Below are 25,044 nucleotides of genomic sequence, written 5' to 3' on the forward strand. Positions count from 1 at the left end.
TGAACTAGGGTGCTCAACCACTGAGCCACATTCCCAGCCCTTTTTTTGTATTTTTTATTTAGAGACAGAGTCTCACTGAGTTACTTAGGGCCTTGCTAATTTGCTGAGGCTGCCTTTGAACTCACAATCCTCCTGCCTCAGCCTCCCAAGCTGCTGGGATTACAAGCATGTGCCACCATGTCTGGCTCATTGATTAAATTTGTACCCTTTTACATAAAATTAATGTTTTCTATGTTTAGAATACTATCTGTATGTGGTATGTTTGATCTTAGTTCATTTTAAAGAATTTTGATAATGTGAAAATCTTTTAGATTGTCAAAAAATTGTTACTAAAATGATTTAAAAGGTGCTTTAAATATAAAAAATGTAACATGCAATTTTAAAGACTAAACATATTTTTGGCAATATTTAAATTATTTTTGTAGTGAACTTGAGTGTGAAGAACTGTAATTGTAACATACATACTGTTTATTTCTAAGTAATTATAATACTTAAATTCACCTTTTCATTGGTATTATATTTTCTTTGTTCATAGGCATTAAATAGGCAAGAGGTTTGATTTTTGAAGCAAGGTAGAGTTTAAGCATAATTTTGAATTAGTCTGTGTTTTTAAAAATTCTTTCCTTTTTTTTTTTTTTTTTTTTTAAACATTATGACCATTTTCTTTTTCTATTATCCATAGGTCTCACTGTTCTAAAAGTTGCCCCCATTCAGCAAACCTTGGAAGCTGTCTATGATCTAAAATTTACCATTTAATTTCCATTCTTTTCATATCTTGTTTTTTTTTTTTAATTTTTATGTTAGTTGTAGATGGACACCATATTTTTATTTATTTCTTTATTTTTATGTGGTGCTGAGGATTGAACCCAGGGCCTCATGTGTGTGAGGCAAGCGCTCTATCACTGAGCTACAAACCCTAGCCCTCATATCTTATTTTTGCCTTAATTTTGGAAAGGAGTTGTGAAAATAATTAACACAGGAATAAAAATAACTAGTAATAAGCAAAGATGTCAACTGTCAAGAAAAGGCTGAATTCTAGTTAATTAATTTTAGTATTTCTAGGCGATCCAACAGAGATTACAAATAGGAAGTTTCCAAGGCTTCCTACTTAACATGCATGGATAATTAATACTGTTTATGATAAATGAAATTTATTAATACTTATTTTCCCCTATTTCTTAATATTAGAAACACACACCTTCAATTTCACAAAATTAGCTTTATTTGAAAAGATGTGTCCTAACCTTAACTGAAATGTGTAGGTAAGGAAAAAAGTTGGTGAAACAAAGAAAAACTTGAGCACTGTTTTGTACTCCTTTGTTGAAATTACAACATCTCTTCAGTGAACAATGTACTGGATTATAGAGTTGCTCTATATCCTACTGGCGACTAATTAGAGGAAATTATATTACATACTTTTATGATTGTGGCAAAATGAATCCTAATGTTATGTATAACTTTAAAAAAACAAAAATTACAAAAGAAAAAAAAGTACATGGAATATAATTTTAATTCTTCATAAATTAAAAGAAACTTCATAATCTTGCTGACTCTTCTGTGAACTCATTTATTTTTACTGTGAAAATAGTCTCAGTATTTAAGCATCTTGGACTTCTAGATTTTGTTTAAATCAGTTCTTTCTACATAGAAATTGCAATTTTCATCTGAATGCTCTTTGTTTTTTAATGAATTATAGAATTCATCTTATCTATAACTTATGTCTTACAGGTCCTTTTTTGATCATTCAATGCATAGTGCATTGCCCCTTGGAATATATTTGGCAACCAAATTTTGGATGTATGTGACGTGGTTCTTCTGGTTTTGGAATGATATCCTTTGATTAAAAAGAGCATATCTAACACAAATTTTGTTTGTTAACATGGTCTTTTTTTTGTTGTTGTTGTTGTTGTTGTTTTTATGGTACTTAGTATTGAACACAGGGCCTCTTTAAAACTGCGTTACATCCCAGCTCTTTTTACTTTTTATTTTGAGACAGGGTCTCAGTAAGTTGCTGAGACTGGCCTTGAGCTTGTGATCCTCCACCCTCAACCTCTTGAGTTGTGGGAATTACAGGCACACTGTGCCATCACACCCAGCTTAACATATGTTTAATAATAGTTTGATCTGAGGAGTGAACTACTCATGATTTACTACAGTAAAACAGTATTCCTAGAAAGTGTGAACATATGTTTTTAAATGTTTCATATTTAATAGGTTGCTTTTGAAAGCTGCTTTTAACAACTATAATTAATAACAATAGCTTTTGTTTAGTGAGTTTTAAAAAAGCATTTTTTTAAGTGTACATTTAACTCATGTCCCATAAGTTAGTATTGTTTTTCCATTTTATAGATGATAAAATTTAGACTAGTGGAGTCCAAGGCCACATAGCAGGTCTCTGATAAATCTGGCATTGAAACAAGTATTTGTCTAACTGTAAATATATTCTAGACCTTTCATAAAACTGATTTTCATATCTTAGTGTCAAATTTTCTCTAATTTTCTTTTTTAATAAGTTCTACAGAATTTCTTTGTTACTTCATTAGCCACTCACTGATTACAGAATGCTCTACGATCAAAGAGAAATTCTAACTTTCTATCAGTTGTTGTTGTGTTTTTTAAAAAATTTTTAATTGGTGCTTTATTGATATAAAGGTGGAATTCACTATGGTATAATCATATATGTTTATAACATAATCTAGTCAGTTTCACTCTGTAGTTCCTCCCTTATCCAGTCCCTCCTCTCTCTCCTCAACTCCTTCTCTACTCCATTAATCTCTTAAGTATTTTCTTAATATCATTATTTTGCTGTGATAGGTAGTAGATAATTTTCTTTTTTTTTAATATTTATTTCTTTAGTTTTAGGTGGACACAGTATCTTTATTTCACATTTATGTGGTGCTGAGAATCGAACCCAGTGCCTCATGCACGCTAGGCAAGCGCACTATCATTTGAGCCACATCCCCAGCCGAGTAGTAGATAATTTTCTATTAAAATCCTTCATCACTTTTGCTTTGTTAAAAGCATGTAGTGCTGTATTCTTGAACATTTGCTCAAACTTCAGCAAATCATCAGTGTAATACACTTTTTAAAAGCAATATAATTTGAAATTGTGTTTGTGTGTGTTTGTATGCACACACATGTGTGCCTTATCAAAGAAATAAAACCACAGTCAATTTTTTATATTTTTACATAGAAAAAGTTAATTTGCTAAGACTCATTGTATAATAAGGACCCATGTTTCATAAATATCTACTAAGTCTTTTTTTTTTTAAAACTTTACTATGAAAAATATGTTTTAAATGACATGCAATTTTGGTGACTTGTTCCAAATAATTTTAGTAAATACTATTTTCACTCATAGTTTTGCATGTTATAATATTGTATTCTTTTTACTAAGAGGCCTTGTATTTTAGTTGAAAAATAAAAAGTGTTTATTTTTAAATAAAAAAAGTATTTATTTAGGTTTATTGAGACCTAAGTCCCAGATTTGTTGCCACACTTATAATTCTTATATTCTTACCGCATTTTGTGATTATTGTCAGAGTATACAGTACTTTGTACTTTTAAAATACATTCATAGTGTATCTGTTTAAATTCTTCCATGTAGCAATTTGTGCTAATTCTGGCCTTGTATTATAAGTTAACATAAAAATTACTCTTTAAGGATTTATTAAACATTGGACTATCTCATTGGAATATTTAATATGAGTAAAACAGATCTGCTTGTTTTTGTTACCTCATCTAGTTTAAATTTAAGAAATGCACTGACCTCTATAATATCTTTAGTATTCCAGACATATTTTCTAATTTTGTGTTTCCTAAACTGAACATTAAAATTTATGTTCCAGGAGAAATGCCTCAGATTCATATCTCAAAATAATTTTAAACTTTGTCTACTTTTAATCTGTTAAGCAAAAGTGGAGAAAAGCAGTAAAAATAGTAAATTATTAAATAATGAGAACTTAATGTTTGAATACCCCCCTTTTTTCATTTGGAGATATCATAAAATAACTATAGACGTTTGCATAGCTTGGGAGTTGAGAATATAAGAGGTAGAGTTTGAAGGGAAATCCAGAAGAATCAAGTCTGTTTGAATTATCCAATTTGAATAATTCTGTCTTTAAAGATACATTAAGTAAATGTTACTTGTTCATTTAATTTTTCAAATAAAAATTGTAGTATGAGAACACTGTTTTATAGTTGCTTATTTGTATTGTCTTAGAGAGTTCTTGAGAAGCTGAATACCTTGAGACACACCTGACATGTAAATAGTATTAAATAAGTACATGTTGTATGCATGACTGAAAATCTGAAGTTTATATCCAAATAGGCTTTAAATGTACATTTAAGATTTTTATTTGAAAGTTTATATGTGTGTATGATACTCATGAAATATGGAATGAAGTCATAAAAGAAAACTTTTTAAGTTCTGATAATCTTGCCTGAAAACCTTGTGTTTTTCTTGTTATAAAATAACTGTATTTCTAGATCCTATATGATATTGGAGCATCTTTATTTCCAGTGTTAACTTCTGAGGCTGGGAGGGGCAGACTAAGAACCATGTAGGAAGAGGACAGAAAAAGGCACAGAATAAGTTATAATGGAAGCTCAAGAATAGAAAAGAAGGAGCCTGAGGCTTATGATACAGGTAATGATTAAGGTACAGAGACAAATATGGTAGCAGCTGTCAGGAACTATCTTTCTCTATGACTTCAGCCTCTTTTCTGTTGCTTCTACCATTTTATTCCTACAGCTCATGATTGTGTAATTTAAACTGGTTAAGACTATTGTTGAAAAATAGAATTATAACTTATTTTCACCATCCACAGTATGTTTTGTAGTAACTGCAAGCATTGCAAGTTGAAAATGCTGAAACATTGTGCATAAGGAAAATAAAAATTGTAGTATGAGGATTAGGTTCCTGAGAGACTGGTCATAATTTTTCAATAACTGATGAGTACATTATTTTACATATTTTTCTATTTTATAAAACCTAACAATATGTAATAGTGACTCATTAACATTGAACTCAACAGCTAAGAGCTTTGTAACTCATGACTGAATGAACCATACCTAACATATTTTCTGTGTTTAAGGCACATGGCAGCCTCTTTGTGCTTAAGAACCTTAGGTAGCACTTTAGCACTTTGCTTGGGCACTCTTAAAAGTAAACAAATGGCACAAAAAATAGACCCTGAAAGCATACTTGTTTGTGGCACAGGAGCCAGAACAAGGATGCACATTTTTCTATTTCTAGGAATGTGCACATTGGCTAATAACCAGTTTTTTACCATTTTGTGCATGTTTATTGAGTGACTGAGAAAGTACTATAGAGATTGATTTGGGGGTTACATATAAATTTTAGAGTATGCATGAGGATCAACTGTATAAACTTTATTTTGGTTTCTCATAATACCTACCTTAATAAATTATACTTTTATAGTGATAATAAATATATTTATATCAGTATAAACCATTTTAGTAAATAAATGTTGATGCATTTTAAGGCCCTTAAAAACAAGAACAAACCAATTCCAAAACCAGTAGAAGGAAGGAAATAATTAAAATCAGTCAAAATCAGTGCAATAGAGAATTAAAAAAATAATACAAAGGATCAGTGAAATGAAGAGGTGGATCTTTGAAATAAAACAGATAAACCCTTACCCAAACTAACAAAAAAAAGGGGAGAAGACCCAAATTAATAAAATTAGATGGAGAGAAATCACCACAGACTTCAAAGAAATCCAGAAGATTTCTTAGGGACTATTTTGAAAAATTATACTACAGTAAATTGGAAAACCCAGAAGAAATGGATACATTTCTAGACACATGTGACCAGCCAAAATTAAATCGGTAAGATAAAAGAAAACCTAAATGGTCCAGTAACAATCAATGAGATAAAAGCAGCATTAAAAAGCCTTGCAACAAAGAAAAGCCTAGGACCAGATGCATTCTCAAATGAATTCTTCCAGACCTTTAGAGGAACTAATGCCAATGTTCCTCAAATTTTATTTCATGAAATAGAACAGGGTTTGTAATTCCAAATACACACTGTGAAGCTGGTATCTCTCTGATGCCAAAACCAGATAAGGACACATCAACGAAAGACAAGTATAAATCTACATCCCTGATGAACTTAGATGCAAAAATCTTAATATTATCAAATTGTATTCAACATTTTAAGATTATCCAACATGACCAAGTTGGTTTCATTCCAGAGTGGCAAGGATGGTTTAACATAGACAAACCAATAAATGTAATTCATCACATAAATAGAATTAAGGACAAAAATCACGTTATCTCCATCGTTGTAGAGAGAGCTTTAGACAGAATTCAATACCCATTTGTGATAAAAGCACCAAAGAAACTAGGGATAGAAGAAACTTACCTCAACATCGTAAAGGCTGTATTTATGACAAAGGCCAACATTATTGCAAAGGGGGGAAAGATGGAAGCATTTTCTTTAAAATTCAGAACAAGATAAGGATATCCTGTCACCATTCCTATTTAATATAGTACTAGAAATTCTAGCTAGAGCAGTTAGGCAAGAGAAGGAAATAAAAGGGAAAAAAATTGAAAAGGAAGAAGTTAAGACTATCACTGTTTGCAGATGATATGATCTTATACTTAGAAGATCTAGAAACTGCCACTAGAAGGCTGCTAGAGCTAATAAATTCAGCAAAGTAGCAGGTTACAAAATCAATATGCGAAAATCAGTAGTTTTTCTATATGCCAATAATGAATCTGCTGAGAAAGAAAATAGGAAACAATCCCATTTACAATAGTCTGAAAGGGAGAGAAAACAACAACAAAAGGCAAAAAAACCCTAGGAATAAATCTGACCAAGGAGGTGAAAGACCTCTAGGTGAAAACTAGAACACAAGAAAGAAATTGAAGAAAACACAAGAAAATGGAAAGACCTCCCATTTTCATTTTCATGGACAGGCAGAATTAATAGTGTTAAAATAGCCACATTACCAAAAGCAATATACAGTTTAGCGCAATCCCTACCGAAATACCAATGACGTTCTGCACAGAACTAGAAAAAACAGTCCTAAAATTCATTGGGAAGGGGGGAAAAAGGAATAGCTAAAGTACTTCTAAGCCAAAAAAGTAATATTGGAGGCATCACAAATTATATTTCAGAGCTATGGTAATAAAAAATTGCACGTCAGTGGAACAGAACAAAAGATACAGAGACAAACCCTCACCAATATAGTCATCTGATCCTTGACAAAAGCATGCATTGCAGAACAGATAGTCTTTATAATTGTGCTGGGAAAACTGGTTATCCATATGTAGAAGAATGAGATTAGATCCTATCTCTTACCCTGAATAAAAGTCAACTCAAAATGGGTCAAAGACCTAGGAATTAGACCAGAAGTCTTGTATCTCCTACAATAAAATATAGGGTCAACACACCAATATATAGGTACAGGCGATGACTTTCTTATTAGGATTCCAAAAGCTCAGGAAATAAAATCAAGAATTAATGAATAGGGTGACATCAAAAGCTTCTGCACAGCAAAGAAAACAGAGATCCTACAGAATGTAAGAAAAATCTTTGCTAGCTACTCTTGTGAGAAGATTAATATCCAGAATATATAAATAATTCAAAAAACTTACCACCAAACAACCTAGTTAAGTATATGGGCAAATGAACTAAACAGATACTTCTCAAAGGAAGAAATACAAGTGGCCAATAAATTATGAAAAAAAGTTCAACATTTTCAGTAATTAGGAAAATGCAAATTAAAACTACACTGAGATTTCATCTTACTCTTGTTAGAATGACAGCCATCAGGAATATGAACAATAATAAATGCTGGATTAAATATGGGGGGGAAAGGAATAGTTTTACATTGCTTGTAGGGTTGTAAGATAGTATAACTACTCTAGAAATCAATAGAGATTCCTCAAAAGACTAGGAATGGGACCACCATATAACCCAGGTATACCACTCCTCGATATTTATCCTTAAGAATTAGTCATCCTACTATAGTGATACAGGCATACCCATTTTGATAGCAGCATGATTCACAGTAGCCTAGCTGTCTTGTCAGTTGATGAATGGACAAAATTTGTTATATATACGCAATAGAGTTTTTTTCAACCATAAAGAAGATTTACATGTCATTTGCAAGGTAATGGATGAATCTTGAAAACATTATGTTAAGTGAAATAAGCCAAACTTAGAAAGTCGAGGATCAGAGATTTTCTCTAGTGTGTAAGCTAGAGAGAGTAAAAGAAGAGAAAGGCGAAGGGGAATCTCATGAAAAGTGAAAGGAGACCAATACAGTGGAGGAAGGGGATCAGTTGGAGGGAAAGGGAAAATACTGGGGAGTGATACTGGCCAAATTATATTGTTATATTATGTGCATGTATAGATATATAACAATCCCAATATTATGTCTAATTATAATGCACCAATAAAAATATGGAAAAAATAAGTAACTGTTCTTTTCATTAAATAATTATCTCCCTGTATATGAACTTTTATGTTTATTCAGTGCTCTTTGGTTTATAGTTCTTTCAGATATATTATTTTACTTGGTTTTCAGAATAACAGTTCTTTGAGAGAAAACACATAGATCTTAATGCTGTTTTCTAATTGGTGGAAATATTGGGACTCAGAGAAGATGTATGTTTTGCTCAAAGTTATATAGACAGCTAATTATAAAGAAAGGTGTAGAATCCAGGTTTTTTACTTGATTCAGTGTATCTTCAAATGTCCTCATGTTACATTGTGAACATAATTTGTAAACTTTTCTGGAAAATTTGACAATGTAGAAAGAGCTTTAAATATACCCTCTGATCTCTAATCACATGCAAGTAGTACAAGGCATAATATAAAAAATTATTTATAAGAGTGTTTCTCAAGCATATTTTGTAATGGGGAAGAATTGGGAACAACTGAATATCCAACCTGAATAAAGGGATAATTTTATCAGTTATACTACATATTGAGTGGGATTAAATACCATTAAAATGCTTTTCTAAGATTTAATGATATGGGCTCATTAGAATATAATAAAAATACTAAGTTTTATATACAAAGTAATTCTGATTTTAAAATGTACCAAGGGAAAGAACTGGAAGTGAGTGAATATATAGAATTTTCAAAGTGATTATCACTGGATGTTGTACTCATGATTTTTTTTGTTGTTGTTCTTTATTTGCAAAGAAACAGCTTTGGGTTTTATTCATCTTTTTCATCTTTTAAAATTTTTCATTTTTTTTTCTTTAACTTCTTAATTCTTTCCTTTTCCTTATTTTTTCCTAGAAGCATTTAGAGATAAAATGTTCTTCTTTATGTACTATTTCAAAATGTTTCATTCTGCATTTAAAAATCAAGCTTATTAATTGAGTTGCTCAAGGGAATATATATCCTTACTAAATTTTTATCTTCCTCAGTATCACTTATAGAGCATATTGTGTCAAATCTTTCCACTGTATTTATGAATGTGGAGGTTTTCTCTTTGAGTTTGGTTTTAGCTTGACATTTTATTGTTAAATCATTAAATGCTTACAGGTTTAGAATTATTTCATTCAAAACTGTTGAACCTTTTATCTGTATGTAGTAACTCAAAGTAAAAACCATTAACAGTGAATGACTTATTAATATTTGCTCTTAACCAATGATCTTGAATTTTGTAAATGTCTCTAGCAAACTTTTACAGTGTCTCCAGTAGCATATAGGTATAAGCAAATACCCCAAAAGTAGACATTACAATTTTAGAACAATGTGCCTCTAGATTTGTACTTGTTTATCATGTCTACTCTTCAGGGGATCCTCTTATAACTGCTCAGCAACATGTTTTAAAAAGATCTTTAAAAAGAATCCTATGACATTATCATTATGATTGAAGAACAACCAATAGGTTTTAGAGGATGTTAATCTTTGTCCTTCACATTTCCTTAATATATAGTACAGTATGGCTTTTCAGTACGATATATTAAAATGGAGGTCATAATGTACATTACATATATAATATACAAAAATGAACATTTTTCCTTTTTCTGAAAAATTTCGGTAATATCTCTGAATTCTTTTCTTTTTATTGTATTTCCTTCTTTGTGCATAAAATCATCCTTACATTGAATTATCTTTGGCTGCCATTTGTGTTCATGCTCTTATTTCTAATTATTTTGTCTTAGTTTCTTGATGCTCCATGTATTTATATTTACAGATTTTTTTTAGTTCACTTATATAATAGGTTCTGTTTGGTCTCAGTCTGTTTTGTTATATCTAGAATGACCCTTTTTGTGGATTCTGGTTAGGGCTGTCTTCCTAGTTTTTAGGAATTTTCTTGGTGTCTTCAGAAATCTCTCATTCTTCTTAGTTATTATACTGCTATTGGATTAGGGCCCTACCCTTATGATTTCATTTAACATTAATTGTCTCCTAAATACCTTCTCTGTAGATGTGGTCACATTGAGGGGTAGGGCTTTAACATATGGTTCTCAGTGAGGCAGATACAAGTAAACTGCAGAATTAGTGTGAAATTGATCACATTTCTTAGACTTGGCCTTCTTATCTAGTTTTTCAATCTACTTGTATAGGTGGAGGTAGGCCCGAGGCCTCTACTAGGCAGCTTGCCTCACCAGAATGGTCTGTTTTCCTTGGCCTTCAGTTTTAAGATTTATGGTATAGTAGAGCTTGTCCCTTTGCCAAAGTTGTTAGTAGTATTTTGGGGAGTAGTTGGTTTGATTTACTGTTTGGGTTTGTTTTGTTGGGTACAGTGATAAAGAAATTTAGTGCAGGGATTTCAATTGATTAACTTAGAAAATCTAGTTAGATATGTTTCTTTTAAAATAATCAAGTGAGAGCTGCAGCCATCAAAATAATATCCAAATTGATTAATTACATGTAATGATTTCATAAACATTGAAATGAAATTGATAACATCTATCTCTAAGTGACGGACTATTTCTGCATAAAATCATAAGTTAAAAGGATAAAATAACACTATTTTGCCTCTGAAACTAGCAGCATTTGTCCCTTAGTGCTAATCAAACAGCCATTACTAGTGGGGTTATAAATTGATGATATCTTTCTGGAAAATAATTTGACATTATGAAAATATATAACAAGGCTCAAAAATGTTCATAGATTTTTTTCGTAATATTTGTTGACCCAGGAAATTCTGAACACTATATAGAGCTAGAATAGCATAGGTAATAAATGCCAGGCTTTTAATACTTGCTCTCCTTCTAACTCATTCTGCAGTCTTGAATTTAGCCTCTGCCCACATTTCTCATCTATAAAATGGGCATAGCAGTGGGAATTATCATAGGGTTCTTGGTTTGACTTCGGTGGCACATTGATGGTGACTAATCAGTGTTATTTATTAGGTTAATCTTAAATATATTATGATCCTAATTATAACGAAACATGGAGATCACCAAAAATAAAGCAGTTATTTTTGGATTGTAGAATTACTGGTGGTTTTTGGTTTTGTGGGGTTTTTTTGGCTTTATGGTTTTTAAATGTGCTCTTATTTTGTTTAAGAATCACATTAATAATAAAAACAACCATTCTATTTGTAGAGAATGTACAATTTTAAAAATATAATGAAAATTAAATTTTAAAAATTAACCTGTTTAATCTATTATTAAAACTGAGTTCAGATCATTTGAAGATATATAATTTGCTTGCCTTTGAAAGCAAGTGAAGAAATTTTTAAGTTCATCTGATATTTGATTCCTGAATGATCCTGTCAAATATGTGGTCATATATAGGGCTGCTAGTGACCCTCTGCAAATTTAATTCAGACTGTAAGAGCCTGATCTGTTTATTGAGATGTTAACATTTTTTGAAACTGTTGTAATCAGTAAAGGTGCTGTATAGAGTAATGCCAGTATTTAGCATTCTTTTTACATAATATTTACCCAGCTATTCTCAAGAAGATTCTGAATGTAGGAATAGCTGAAAGTTTGACTTCTTACTTGTTTTTTGTTGGCTCGGCCAGTATATTTTGTGGAATAAAGGCATAAAAGTTGGGGGAAAGACAAGACTGGAGGAAAAAAGGAAAGGTAAATCACTCTTGAGTATAGCAGGTAATAATAATTGGTCTTTCTTTTTCACTTTTCCTGCATTTTGAGTGGTTATTGGTATTTGCCAAACAAATGTAGGATGATTTCATTCCAGAAGTTGTTTTCTGTGTATGTGAGAAATATAAACAGTGTGTATATGCATGATAATGTAAAAAAAAAGTTTTTTTTTTGAAATATTTATTTTTAATTTTTTTTTTTTAATTTTTTTTTTATTGGTTGTTCAAAACATTATAAAGCTCTTGACATATCATATTTCATACATTAGATTCAAGTTGGTTATGAACTCCCAATTTTACCCCAAATACAGATTGCAGAATCACATCGGTTACACATCCACATTTTTACATAATGCCCTATTAGTAACTGTTGTATTCTGCTACCTTTCCTATCCTCTACCATCCCCCCTCCCTCCCCTCCCATCTTCTCTCTCTACCCCATCCACTGTAATTCATATCTCTCCTTGTTTATTTTCCCATTCCCCTCACAACCTCTTATATGTAATTTTGTATAACAATGAGGGTCTCCCTCCATTACCATGCAATTTCCCTTTTCTCTCCCTTTCCATCCCACCTCATGTATCTGTTTAATGTTAATCTTTTCTTCCTGCTCTTCCTCCCTGCTCTGTTCTTAGTTGCTCTCATTATATCAAAGAAGACATTTTCCCTGAAGACCTTAAAAGAGCGTACTACAGGGATACTGCTACATCGATGTTCATAGCAGCACAATTCACAATTGCTAGACTGTGGAACCAACCCAGATGCCCTTCAATAGATGAATGGATAAAAAAAAAGTGGCATTTATACACCATGGAGTATTACGCAGCACTAAAAAATGACAAAATCATAGAATTTGCAGGGAAATGGATGGCACTAGAGCAGATTATGCTTAGTGAAGCTAGTAAAAAAAAAGTCTTGTAAAATTCTTTCATAATTCTTGTATCCAAATGATATCTTAAAAATGGTTTATTTCAGTATACCAGATGTTTTGTTTTCTAGAAATGCATTGCTCTAGCCACATTAGTTTATTTTTTATATATTTATAAATATCTAGCACATTTCTTCTGTTTTCATTAGGTAGAAAAATGTGAACTGAGAAACTATTGTGTTCTAAGCAACTTTATAAATACATTTTCTAAGATCAACTGAATGTGTTCAAAAAAGGCATAGGCGAGAATTTTTCTCTTTTGGCTTACCTTTAGTTAAAGGCAATCTTTAAAATACATAGGTCTATATCTGAAGTGTTTGGTAAAAATACAAATATATCTTAATACATGTAGATAAAGTATATATGTAATAACTTTGAACATGAAAAAAATCCCTGAATTTTTGTCAGACAAAATGTTGATTGCTTAATCTGTTTATCTAATTTTTATTCATATTCACTGACTTAATCCCATCAGCTTGAGGCAGGAGGATCACAAGTCTAGCCTCAGCAATTTAACAAGATCCTGTCTCCAATAAATACCTACCTACACACATACATAAAATAGGGCTGGGTATGTAGCTCAGTGGTATACTGTCCCTGGATTCAAGCCCCAGTACCAAAAAATAAATAAAGTGTCAGATATTCTACATCGTTTAAAATTTATAAGGAAGTCACATTTTAATTTTTTAAATTTAATTATGAACATAGTGGGAAAATACCTATTTTGTTTAAAATTTATAATATTTTCATTGGTAATATTGTGAAAGTTTATGGATTATAAATTTACATATAATAACATTGCTTTAGATTCCTTAACTTGAGGAACATCTCAACTTTTTATTTATTCATCTTCCATTCCTTGCCAATAGTGTTGCACTTTTCTACAATTTTGGAAAATCTTGGAAATCAGATCCAGGGATTATTAAAGCTACAGAAGAGCAAAAGAAAAAGGTAGGAAATACAGCTTACATGTTTAACTGTCCAGTGTATCAGTATTTATAGCTGATATTTAGAGTACAAAGAAAAAAGCTTTTGGCATATAAAGGAATTTTATACTAAATTGGGATTATGTATATTTTATTTGGTGCTCACCTATGGCAGTTTTGTGATGTCTGTCATTAACATTTCTATGACATTGTATAATTTCATGTTTCTTTTCCTTACAAGACAATAAATAAATAAAACGTGATTGCTTTGAGAGGCAAAGACATTATCTCGCATACCTCTGTAAATCCATAGCAAATAACATGCATTCAGTAAATATTTGTTGAATAACTATAAATAGAAGACCAGTAAACTGATGATAGTTCAGTTAAAATATTTGTATATATGATCCAGGGTATATCTCTCCTATAATATAACCTGGGTACTTGAAAGTAAGTTCACAAAAGCTGTTATGTAGAGAATTGCACTAGAGGCATTTTAGATTATTTTAAGGGCTGTTTTATCCATTCTCTATTCACAAAACAAATCTTGATGATTTATTCCTGCCCACAGTAGATTAAGACAGTGGCAGATTCTTATGGTCCAATACCCTTTTGTCTGGGCTGCATAGAAATTGCTCCCATGATGTTCTTCGGAATTCATATTGTAGTTAAATAGAAGTAAGTGAGCAAAACATTTCATTTCTTATTTTGAACTTAAAACTTTGGAACATTAAAGATGAGCTTCATATTCATTGACTCATAGTAATGACAAAAGAATTGGGGAGCCTTATTCATTTCTGAAAAAGTAATTTTTTGTTTGTTTGATTCATAGACAATAGTTGAACTTGCAGAAACGGGAAGCCTGGACCTCAGTATATTCTGCAGTACCTGTTTGGTAGTATTTGTTTGTTCTTTCCTCTTCTTCCTTCCTTCTGAAGGCAGCATAGCATTATAGGATTGGGGGTGGGGATTAAGGAGAATTTGTTTTGCTGGGCACGTTTTTAACCCTCACCCCACAAAGTACCATTTAGTCCATGGTACAAAAGGAAAGATGATTAAAGTATTTCACCTTCCCTGGTGCTTATTTCCCTATAGTAGATCTAGACTATACTTCTGACTCAGAAGTGCTATTTATTCTCCTTCTCTTTTTACATCTTAAAATGTAATTCAATAAAAGTATAATTGTAAAATATTTAAAAAGTTTACTGTAAATCCCTAATAGATTTCTTCACTGAGCTTTAAGAAAATTTGTTTTTGAACTTAAAAGTCACAGTGGGAAATTCATTACATAAATTTTCAGACAACATGGCCACATAGCATCTTCAGTTGGAGTATTACTTGTCTGTAGCAAAGTTGTTTTATGCAGCTTTGAACATTATTATTGATTTTTAAAGTTGTCTGATTTATGTCATATAATCAGATATGTGCAAAATTAAATAGTATTTGCTTATGAAGTCAAATATAGTAATACAGTTTTTAGTTTATTGTAGGCATTAAATCTTAATGTCTTAATTTGTTCTTTGTAAGTATTTTGGAAAATTTTGCTACAGTGGTTAAACCATATTTTTCTACATTTGAATATTTGCAAATTATACAATGAGATGAGGTGCTCTTTTATACCTTTAAATTAAATGCTGCAGGTAAACTAATGCCTTATCATTTGATTAATAGTGGAATTGTTGGCTTAATTTAGGATTATAGAATGTTTTTGAAACAGCTTTCATTCTGCAGAGTTCTTTGTTTCACTGAATTTTTTGACTAGTTATAATTTTGAATATTTATATGCTTTTTTACTTTGGGGAGCAACTTTAAGGTACTACATAGATTCTTTCAGTAAGGCATTCTTTGAAAAGGTTTCTGTGTTTCATTAACAGTCTTTTTATAAAATTGGTATTCTTTTCTTAATGTTTAGAATCTTTCCATGTACTGCTATTCTGTGGAAATACTATTCTGTTCCACAAAGTCAAGGATGCAATGTGGTTCTTGCTGTATGACTATTTAGTGACTCAGTACAGACAGCAGTTTTGTTGTTAAGTAATCTGACAAGAACAATATTATTTTTGTCATTATATCATAGACATTTAATTATGTTAAGAGCCATGTACTTTGGAATAGATAATTCCTTATTGTAAAGAGCATTTTCTGTATAAAATCATTCAAATCTAAGGGGTAATCTTCACTCTAGGTATGCTTCACTTTGATTAATAGTTCCCTAAGAAGGCACATGTACAAAAGAGTTTTTTTTTAAAGAAGGATTTACTTGGTAATGAGCCAAGGATGTGTTATGTTTAGGGAGCTTGAGACCAAGGTACCCCTTAACTCCTCATCCTGTTGTTCAAATTTTTGACTATTGTTGAGCCAAGGGGAATTATAGCTGGGGGTTTTGAGTGTAGTAGCACTTTGATATATCCTGCTTTTCTCTTGAATAGATTTAGTCTCACATCAGTGATGAAGAACTGTTTATCCTTTTCTTTGATCCACAGATAATTTTTAGTAGATACAAGAACTGCACATCCACCTATACCTTTTCCTGGGTATCTCAAATCAAACTAGTGTCTACCCTTATACAAAGTAATAGGGAATGTAGGCTATTGTAAATTTTATTTCTGTCATGGGTTAATAACTCTAGCTTTTGTTATATATCCATTATTGGAACTGCTAGCCCTTTGAAGATTATTCCTTTGGCTAATTTAGTATAATATAAAGTGAAAAGCATTTTTAAAACACTTAAAACAGATATCACAAACATAAATTTTTTTATTGCCTGTGAAGGGTTGAATAATGGAGTTTGCTTTTTGACTCTCTAAACTTGATATGCATGTTCTGCTTTCTCAGATGTGTTCATAAATTCCTGCAAGGAAAATGTTGAACTTTAATTTGAAATCTCAGGAGGCACTTAAATAGAAGTGTGAACTTAATATTTTTGGCTGAAATTGTTAGTATCAGAAAGGCACTTTTATTACTGATTTCAAATTATAAAAGCTTCTTTTATTCACTTCTAACCTGATCTTTCTTTTATTATTAAAGAAAAATTTAATTTGATTTATTAGAGTAACTAGTATTAAGACCATTAATCAAATGGATCTCAGAAGCCTAGAGAATGATACACACACATGTATGCACACACGTACATATGTACATATACACATACATATGTACGTGTGTGTATATATATATATACACATATACATACATACACACATGTAGGAGTATGTGTGTATGCATGCATGTATTTATTTATCTTTTTAGTCTTTGTAGTTGCAGTTTCATTAAATAATAAAGAATAGTACTTTTTTTTTGGTTTTATTGATTTGGAAACCTTGATATAATCGTATTCAAAAAACATAGTTTTGATTTTACATATTTGTATTTTGAGAAAATAAATGTTCAGCTCTTCTCTATAAAGTACGTTGTCTTTCATAATCTTTTAACATGCTTATTAACAGATACGGAAACCAGTGAGGTCCAAACATTGTGGCGTGTGCAACCGTTGTATAGCGAAATTTGATCATCATTGTCCTTGGGTGGGTAACTGTGTAGGTAAGTTACATTAGTAGTTTCTAAATGTATTGTTCATAGGTTACTTAGGTAACTAATGAAGTACAGTCTTAAAATAGGTAGCAGAAAGTTTACTCCTGTATCCTTGATCCTTCTAGTTATCTTTTGGTTAACAGATCAACCAAGAGAAAGAGATAGTGGGAAAAACTTATACAATCACTGTCTAGAAAAGATTGATTTCATATCTCTGTCCATTTTCTGTACGTCTGCTTGTTCCTGCTCTCTGTTGGGTAACAGTGAAATTGCAAAGGAGATAAATAATACTGGTTTTTAAATTAAGCTAGAAAAAATAAAACAATAACCATGCTTGAAATGATGTTATGTACAAAGATAGGAATAATGCATAGCTGAACACACCTCAGTGTTGAAGAATGGTATTATCTGAGGAGATGAAGTAAGTGATCTAAGAGATGATCTTGGAGATTTTATGAAGAGACAGAAGAGAAACATTACAAAGATTGTGTGACTGTCATAGAGAAACCTTTGAAAAGCTGGATTATAAGATTTATAAAATAGGTTTATTTTCAACCTCACAAAACAAAGAAAAGAGCAAAGGTCAGAATTGTGATTTATTTCGTTCTTTGGGACTCCCTTGCCTTCAGAGTGAATATCATTGCAGTCATCACATCTTTGTGTAACTATAAGCATTCTTATTTTAAGATTTTTATTAAAACATTTGTTTTCTTGAAAGCCGTTTTATAAATAACGTATGTTATTATTGTCCAAGTTAATCACACCTTTCATAGCACACCCCTCAAAGGTGTATTACCAGTCGTTTTTTCTTAGCTGAAAAACATTGCTTCTGTGTTGTTCTTCAGGTGCAGGCAACCATAGATACTTTATGGGCTACCTATTCTTCTTGCTTTTTATGATCTGCTGGATGATTTATGGTTGTATTTCTTGTGAGTACAATTAGTTTTTTGCCTTATTAAAACATAAATGTTGCATAATCAGATTATAATTAACATTACTTATGTAATGAAAAAAGTCTTTTAACATAAAAAATATATGATTTGGGGAACACCTTATGAAGGATAAAGAAAAAATTAAAACAGTTCTATCAGATATCTTCAACATATAGTATAAGCAGTTATCAGTTAGCCACCTTTTAATATGTGTGTCCCCTGGAAAACATGGTTTAACAAGCTTTGAAAAGCTTCTGGGTAAAATACACCAACATTTCACATCACACGCTTGCTTTATTCTGGTGGTCTGTAGATGCAGCCTTTGTGCCAGTTCCTCTTTCTTACCAAACAGTTGGGAAAATATATGTAGAATTAAGGTTGCACAAAACTTGGAATCTTATTATTTATTATTGTCTATTAAGGAATATTGGGTATCAGAAATTACCTTTTTAAGATATGTTGTCATTTATTTGACTACATGGTTTTAATACTTTAGAGGAAGTGGTAGTTTTTATTACATTGAGAACCCAATCTGTAAAAGTTTAAATGAAAATGTAAGTTCAGGGCTTAATGAGGCTTGGCATAAACCATTAGATTCTGGTTTAAAAATAAGTCCTATAAGGATGGTTTATTAGTCTTCCTACCCTTGGAGATAATAAAAATGATCAGTGCTGTTCCCTTGATGAACAAAAAGAAGCTACTTCCTCAAATAGAGATTAAGAGAACTATTTGGTCAAAGAGCTTGACCTACTTTCTGGCCCAGCATACCTGAGAGAGAACAGTTTCCTGCTGACAAAAGTAGTTTTTGATTGCAGCAGCTCTCCAGCCAGAGATTTGTGTTAGAAAAGCTTACCTTACCAATGTGATTCTATTAAATTCCCCTCCCCTTCCCCAATATTTCACTTCTCAACTTTGTTTAAAGAAAAGGTTCTTTTAAAGTTTTGTGTATATGCAGTACCAGTCAAATAAATCTGCCACAAGATATAGAGCAATTATTTGAAGATTGGCTGCTGCTTTCCCCTTTCTGTCTTGGGTGTGCTTTTTTCACTAAAATATAATGGGTTTATTTAAAAATGTAAAAACATTTGCCATTGTGTGTCATCAATTAAATCTGGACCATCAGACCTTTTTTAAGTTGTAAAAAAGCATAACTCTTTAGCATTAATGGCTGCATAAGATGCTTAGATGATAAATGAATGAATGTGAGGCCCTCATGTTCTGATTTTAGACTGGGGACTTCACTGTGAGACCACTTACACCAAGGATGGATTTTGGACATATATTACTCAGATCGCCACATGTTCACCTTGGATGTTTTGGATGTTTCTGAACAGTGTTTTTCATTTCATGTGGGTGGCTGTACTACTCATGTGTCAGATGTACCAGGTAGGTACAAGTGCATTATTTGTTCCTGAGTGTGCTGTTTTAAAAATTTTCTCCTTTCTTTTTTTAAAAAATATTTTTATTAGTTGTTGATGGATCTTTATTTTATTTACTTATTTATTTATATGCCGTGCTGAGGATCGAACCCAGTGCCTCACACATACTAGGCAAGAGCGCTACCACTGAGCCACAACTCCAGCCCCTCTTTCCTTTCTTAAAAGATGGTATTCTCTTCCTAACCACTGTGACTTTTCAAGGATAAATTTTATTGTTGATTTACTTTTCATCTTCATCTCCTTTTCTCCTTTCTTTTTTCATACTATGAAAAAACAGAAAATTCTCAACAGAAAATTTTATTTCTCTTATTCCTGAATAAGTTGGGTATGTGTGAGTTTAGATTGATTATGCCATTAGTTTTGTGTTCATTTATAGTACTCTTATTACATGCAAATATCAGTTTTTCCACAGTCAAGGGTTTTTATTTTGGCAGGGGGGGCAGCAGGTAACAGGGATTGAACTCAGGGGAATTTAACCACTGAGCCACATCCCCAGCCCTTTTTTCTGGGTTGCTTAGTGCCTTGCTGTTGCTGAGGCTGATGCTGGGATTACAGGTGTGCGCCACAATGCTTAGCATTAAAATTAAAGATTTTTTGAAAGCTCATTCTGAAAGAGGCTGATGGAGGGGTGGCATATGTAGTATCTGCGTGTCTCCAGTGCACAAAGCCAACTGACCTGTTATTAAATATCTTTCCTATTTAACTGGCTACTTTTCAGAGTTAAAATGATATGATGTAAACTAGCTCAATAAGCTCCTAGTGGGAAACTAAAAACAGTTCGTGTTCCTCTCCATCTTAGTCCTCTTGAGAATTAACTTTTTCTTTTTGTATATTAAATAATCAAGAGAATAATAGGTTGCTTTCTCTTTCCTTTTAGATATCATGTTTAGGTATTACTACAAATGAAAGAATGAATGCCAGAAGATATAAGCACTTTAAAGTCACGACAACATCTATTGAAAGCCCATTCAAGTATGTACATTTTTATAAATTGCATATTTTCCTTTGTTATATAAATTCCTTACTGAGCAAACAGTAATAATCTAGTGAATATGTTGAAGAGAGGTGTTTTTGGTATGGCAAGAAGATGTGAAATAGGAAATATTTATTTTACTTAGCAATATAAAAACTAGTTTTTAATTACTACTGAATTTATGATTTCTGCAGAAGTAGCATTGGTTAGTGTATCAACACACCATAACATAACATAGAATTCATCACATTAACTGTGTATAAATTTGTGGTATCTCTTTTAATATATATATATATATATTTAATTTGATTACATGAAATATTTAAAACTGAGTTTTGTGTAAGCTGATACCTACCCTTGAGTATTTGTAATATTATTAATTATTGCATATGTCTAGAAGAAAGTAAGTGTGCTTTTATATAAAAGAGAGGATTCTCTTATTGGTACAGTAATTATACAAGATGTACAACTGACTGTTTTTTCAATAACAAAGATGTTATTGAAGTTCTAAAATTCCCTGAACTTAACTCTTGACATTTCTTTTTTAATTGTTACTAGTAGTTCTATTGCCAAATTCATGCCATATACAATTATTTTGTCTTTTGCTTCCTTTCTCAATTTGGAGAGGAATTGTTTCCTTGCCAAATAAAAAATTATTTGGACCACTGGGTGCATAGGGACATCCTACTTATTCTGGAGACTGAGACAGGAGGATTGCAAGTTTGAGGCGAGCCTCAGCAACTTAGTGATATTCTGTCTTCAAATAAAACATTGAAAAAAAAAAAAAAAAAGGACTGGAGACGCAACTCAGTCTTAAAGTGCCCCTGGGTTCAATCCCCATTACCACTCCTCTCCCTCTGCAAAAAACTGTGTGTGGCACAGGAATGAAGTAAATGCAACCTTTTAAATTAGCAAAAGAATAAAATCAGTTGTATCAGAGTTGTGGAAAACATAATTCACTTTAAAAAAAAATAATGATAAATTGGTTCTTTTTTTGCAAGTAACCTGAGTTTTTATGTTTGAGGAAAAAATGGATTTAACACCAAAATTATGTTGAACTCACATTAAATCATTTGTATTAATTAATTTTTTTTTCTTTTTGGGTGGCCATTTATAGCCATGGATGTGTAAGGAATATTATAGACTTCTTTGAATTTCGATGCTGTGGCCTCTTTCGTCCTGTTATCGTGGACTGGACCAGACAATATACAATAGAATATGACCAAATATCAGGATCTGGGTACCAGCTTGTGTAGCAACATCTTTATCTTATGAAGCATATTGCTGAGTGGTGCCTGAAAATTGTGTCTGTCCGTGTCTCTCTCTCACTCGAATCCACATCCTTGAACAATAGCATGCTATATGTAGGGCTAACAGTGAATTTTACAGTCTTTTTTTTTCAACATTTTTATTAACAAAAGTCAACATGGACAGAACACACTGCCACTTCTGGGAAGAATAAAGACCATAAAAAGAATCTTAATGGTTGTTAATGTGGGGATTCACAACATACTCAACGTCTGGTTTTGTTCTCATTACATTTTTCATGAAAAAAAGGTGAACTTATTCTTTTGACAGACCTGGTATACTGATCAGAAATATTCATTTCTAACTAAAACTAAATTTATGTTACATGGTTACATTTTATGATGCATTCTATCGAGTATTGTGCATCTAATTCCAGGAGAATTGTCTAAAATTGATTGACTAGTATTATGTACATTTTAGAATGTACATGTAAATACTGTGATGAAAATCATGTGGTTTTATTAGGGATCTACTGTGTAATGTGTCTCCAAAGGCACAAGAAAATAATGTTCACAAGAAATGTGCTAATATTTTGTTTCTATCAGCCATTGCAATGCTGGTATGTTTCTAGTTCAGTGAAATAATTTGTAGTAACCTTGCTCTGAGGTTTTATGGTCTGATAATAAAGCACTTGCATGAGTATAGTAAGTCATACTATTTTGTTCAAATTTCAAAGCCCTACTATGTGCATGATACACTGCATAGAATGTATACTAGCAGATATTATCCAGTGAAGCATAAATTAGAATTTAATTTGATGTGCAAACAGTCCAATTTTTAAAAGAGTTGAGGTGAGATTTTCAAGAAAAGGCAAAATAAATAAGCTAATGCAAAAATTCTTAGTAATAGAGGTAAGTGGATATACTTTTTTAAAATTCTGAGCTGCAAAATATAGACAAAATAACCGAGTTTAAGCTATAGATGGAGCATGATCTCTGTACATAGCACATGGGAATAAAGAAAAGCTAATGGTATTATTTCTGGTTTTTAAAAATGACCTATCAGAAAGTAGGATTTAATTTCCAAGATGATTTCAATTTTCTCAATATTGAATATGTTTTAGAGTTTGTTAATGCTGTCTGAAACAAGTTCAGAAATATTTCCTTATTGTTAAATGTGATGCACTGATCAATTTTTGTTGCAGCATTTCCATACCTTCATGGTGAACTACTTACTAGTCACTGCTTCCATGAATATTGTTTACAAAGTGAGACTTGGTTTAGTCCTCTTAAATGCTGTAGCAAACTGTGGTTCAAGCAACCCGTGGGAAACCTGTGAGAGGGAATGGGGTGGGCTAGGAGGGAGGAAGGATAGTCAGACTGACGACAGATCCTAGACCAGTGTAAAGAATGTGTATCTGTATATAAATAATTTATCAAATAGTTTTCTCTTTATGTCAATATGTGTTAGTGTTTTTAAAGCTGCTGATTTCATTTTATCCAACCAAAAAGAAAAGGGAGATAATTAATGAGCTTCTAGTGATGTTCAATATTGCTGTTAATAGGCATTATACCCTGCAAGTTCACTGCATGTCTGATGCTTGGTAAAATTAGTATTCCCTGTAAAATGCAGATTACAGGCATTAAAGCAATCTAGTGGTATACCCGCCCCTTGCCTTAGTAAGAGGAGCAGTGAAAATGTATATAGTTGATGTTCAGTATTTCCAACTACTACCATTTTTATATAGTAGTTTCTTTGACCATAGTCACACATCAAAAAAGATTATCCTTACTGTATCTGGGTGTTTTAATATTAGAAAATTGGCCTATGTCTTTTATTTTTGAAAAGGGAAGAGATGGGTGTGTGGTGGCAATAGCATTGTGCCATTTTGTCATAGAATGTTAAAAAGAAAAATGGTTAACTTTACAAATGTGTCTGCTAGTTTTAACTAATTGGGGGAAATTTCTGAAAATTTTTAAATTCAAAGTTATTTATAAAATGCTATTATTTGTTTAATTTTGTTATGGGCCACTTCACCTGAAGACTCAGTTGCAATTTTTATCAAATACATTTTAATCAACTTAATGACTGGTGGTTTTCTGAGTTTGAATAAGAATGTTGTTACCATGTTCTTTCTTTGTGGTACAGTATTCTTTTCAATGCAAAAGAGATGTTTCTCAGTTGAACAGGCAAAAATCTCTAAATGTGTAATTACATAGAAAATATTTGCAATGAAAATGCTTTAGTACTAAACTATTTCATAGTACCAGTGATATCTGTAATTCAGAAATGGTCAGATGGTCAGGAGCCAACTATGCAGCAGTGAACTTACTGTTTAATTATTTTGTAGGTCCTGTGTGTAGAACCAGTTTAACTCAGCTCTAAAGTTATGTATGAAGGTGAACCTTTTGGGAATAGTTCATATCAGCCTCGTTGAATACTTTTAGCAAATAGGAACTTAATTCTCAGCTCTGAACATGAATTACTTCTTTGGCATTTTTTCATTCATAGTTTTTTTCTTTGTAGGAATTTATTTGAAATATTAATAGACGTAAAATGACATCATTATACTTAAGCCATGGGTATTTTTATTTTATATTTTCTTTATTTATAACTGTGCCAAGTATTATTTTGCTACTTACTGTGTTACTCCATGGAAAGAAAAACCTGTAAAGTGTTTAATAAATTAGTTCTCCTTACATAAATTAAATGTCAAAATTTTGTAAAATATTAATCAGAATAAATATTGACTCGTAAGTGTGTGCTTGTCTTTAATTTTACTCAGTTAACTTATATTGAAGAAACTATGGTGGTACCTACAAGATGAAAACATTGTTCTGCATATTTATTATCCTAGTACTAGGATTCAAGTGGCAAAAGATTATAGGAATTTGCTTAAATAAAAGGTGAAGTCGGTATTCTAGTAATTTCTAATTCTCTGTGTATTGTGTGTATCATTTTTTAATATAAATAATACATTTTTTTCTAGGAATTTTGGGTTTCATGGGATTAGG

The 25,044-nt window shown here is 31.7% G+C and overlaps 1 protein-coding gene across 1 annotated transcript in view; it reads left to right on the forward strand.

Annotated features, from left to right (window-relative positions):
- Zdhhc17 (zinc finger DHHC-type palmitoyltransferase 17) overlaps positions 1–24,787 on the forward strand; it is a 99,606-nt gene extending 74,819 nt beyond the window's left edge. Inside the window, exons 10-17 of the mRNA XM_046430661.2 lie at positions 1,729–1,829; positions 13,808–13,932; positions 14,740–14,802; positions 17,354–17,447; positions 18,284–18,367; positions 19,599–19,756; positions 20,687–20,781; positions 21,900–24,787. Coding sequence (XP_046286617.1) covers positions 1,729–1,829; positions 13,808–13,932; positions 14,740–14,802; positions 17,354–17,447; positions 18,284–18,367; positions 19,599–19,756; positions 20,687–20,781; positions 21,900–22,038 — 859 coding nt within the window. The 3' untranslated portion in view covers positions 22,039–24,787. The remainder of the gene's footprint in view (positions 1–1,728; positions 1,830–13,807; positions 13,933–14,739; positions 14,803–17,353; positions 17,448–18,283; positions 18,368–19,598; positions 19,757–20,686; positions 20,782–21,899) is intronic.
- The last annotated feature ends 257 nt before the right edge of the window (positions 24,788–25,044 follow it).

The sequence above is a fragment of the Marmota monax genome, unplaced genomic scaffold (assembly GCF_021218885.2).
Source record: "Marmota monax isolate L192 unplaced genomic scaffold, Marmota_monax_Labrador192_F-V1.1 WCK01_AAM20220418_F8-fsc00056, whole genome shotgun sequence".
NCBI classification, from domain to species: domain Eukaryota; kingdom Metazoa; phylum Chordata; class Mammalia; order Rodentia; family Sciuridae; genus Marmota; species Marmota monax.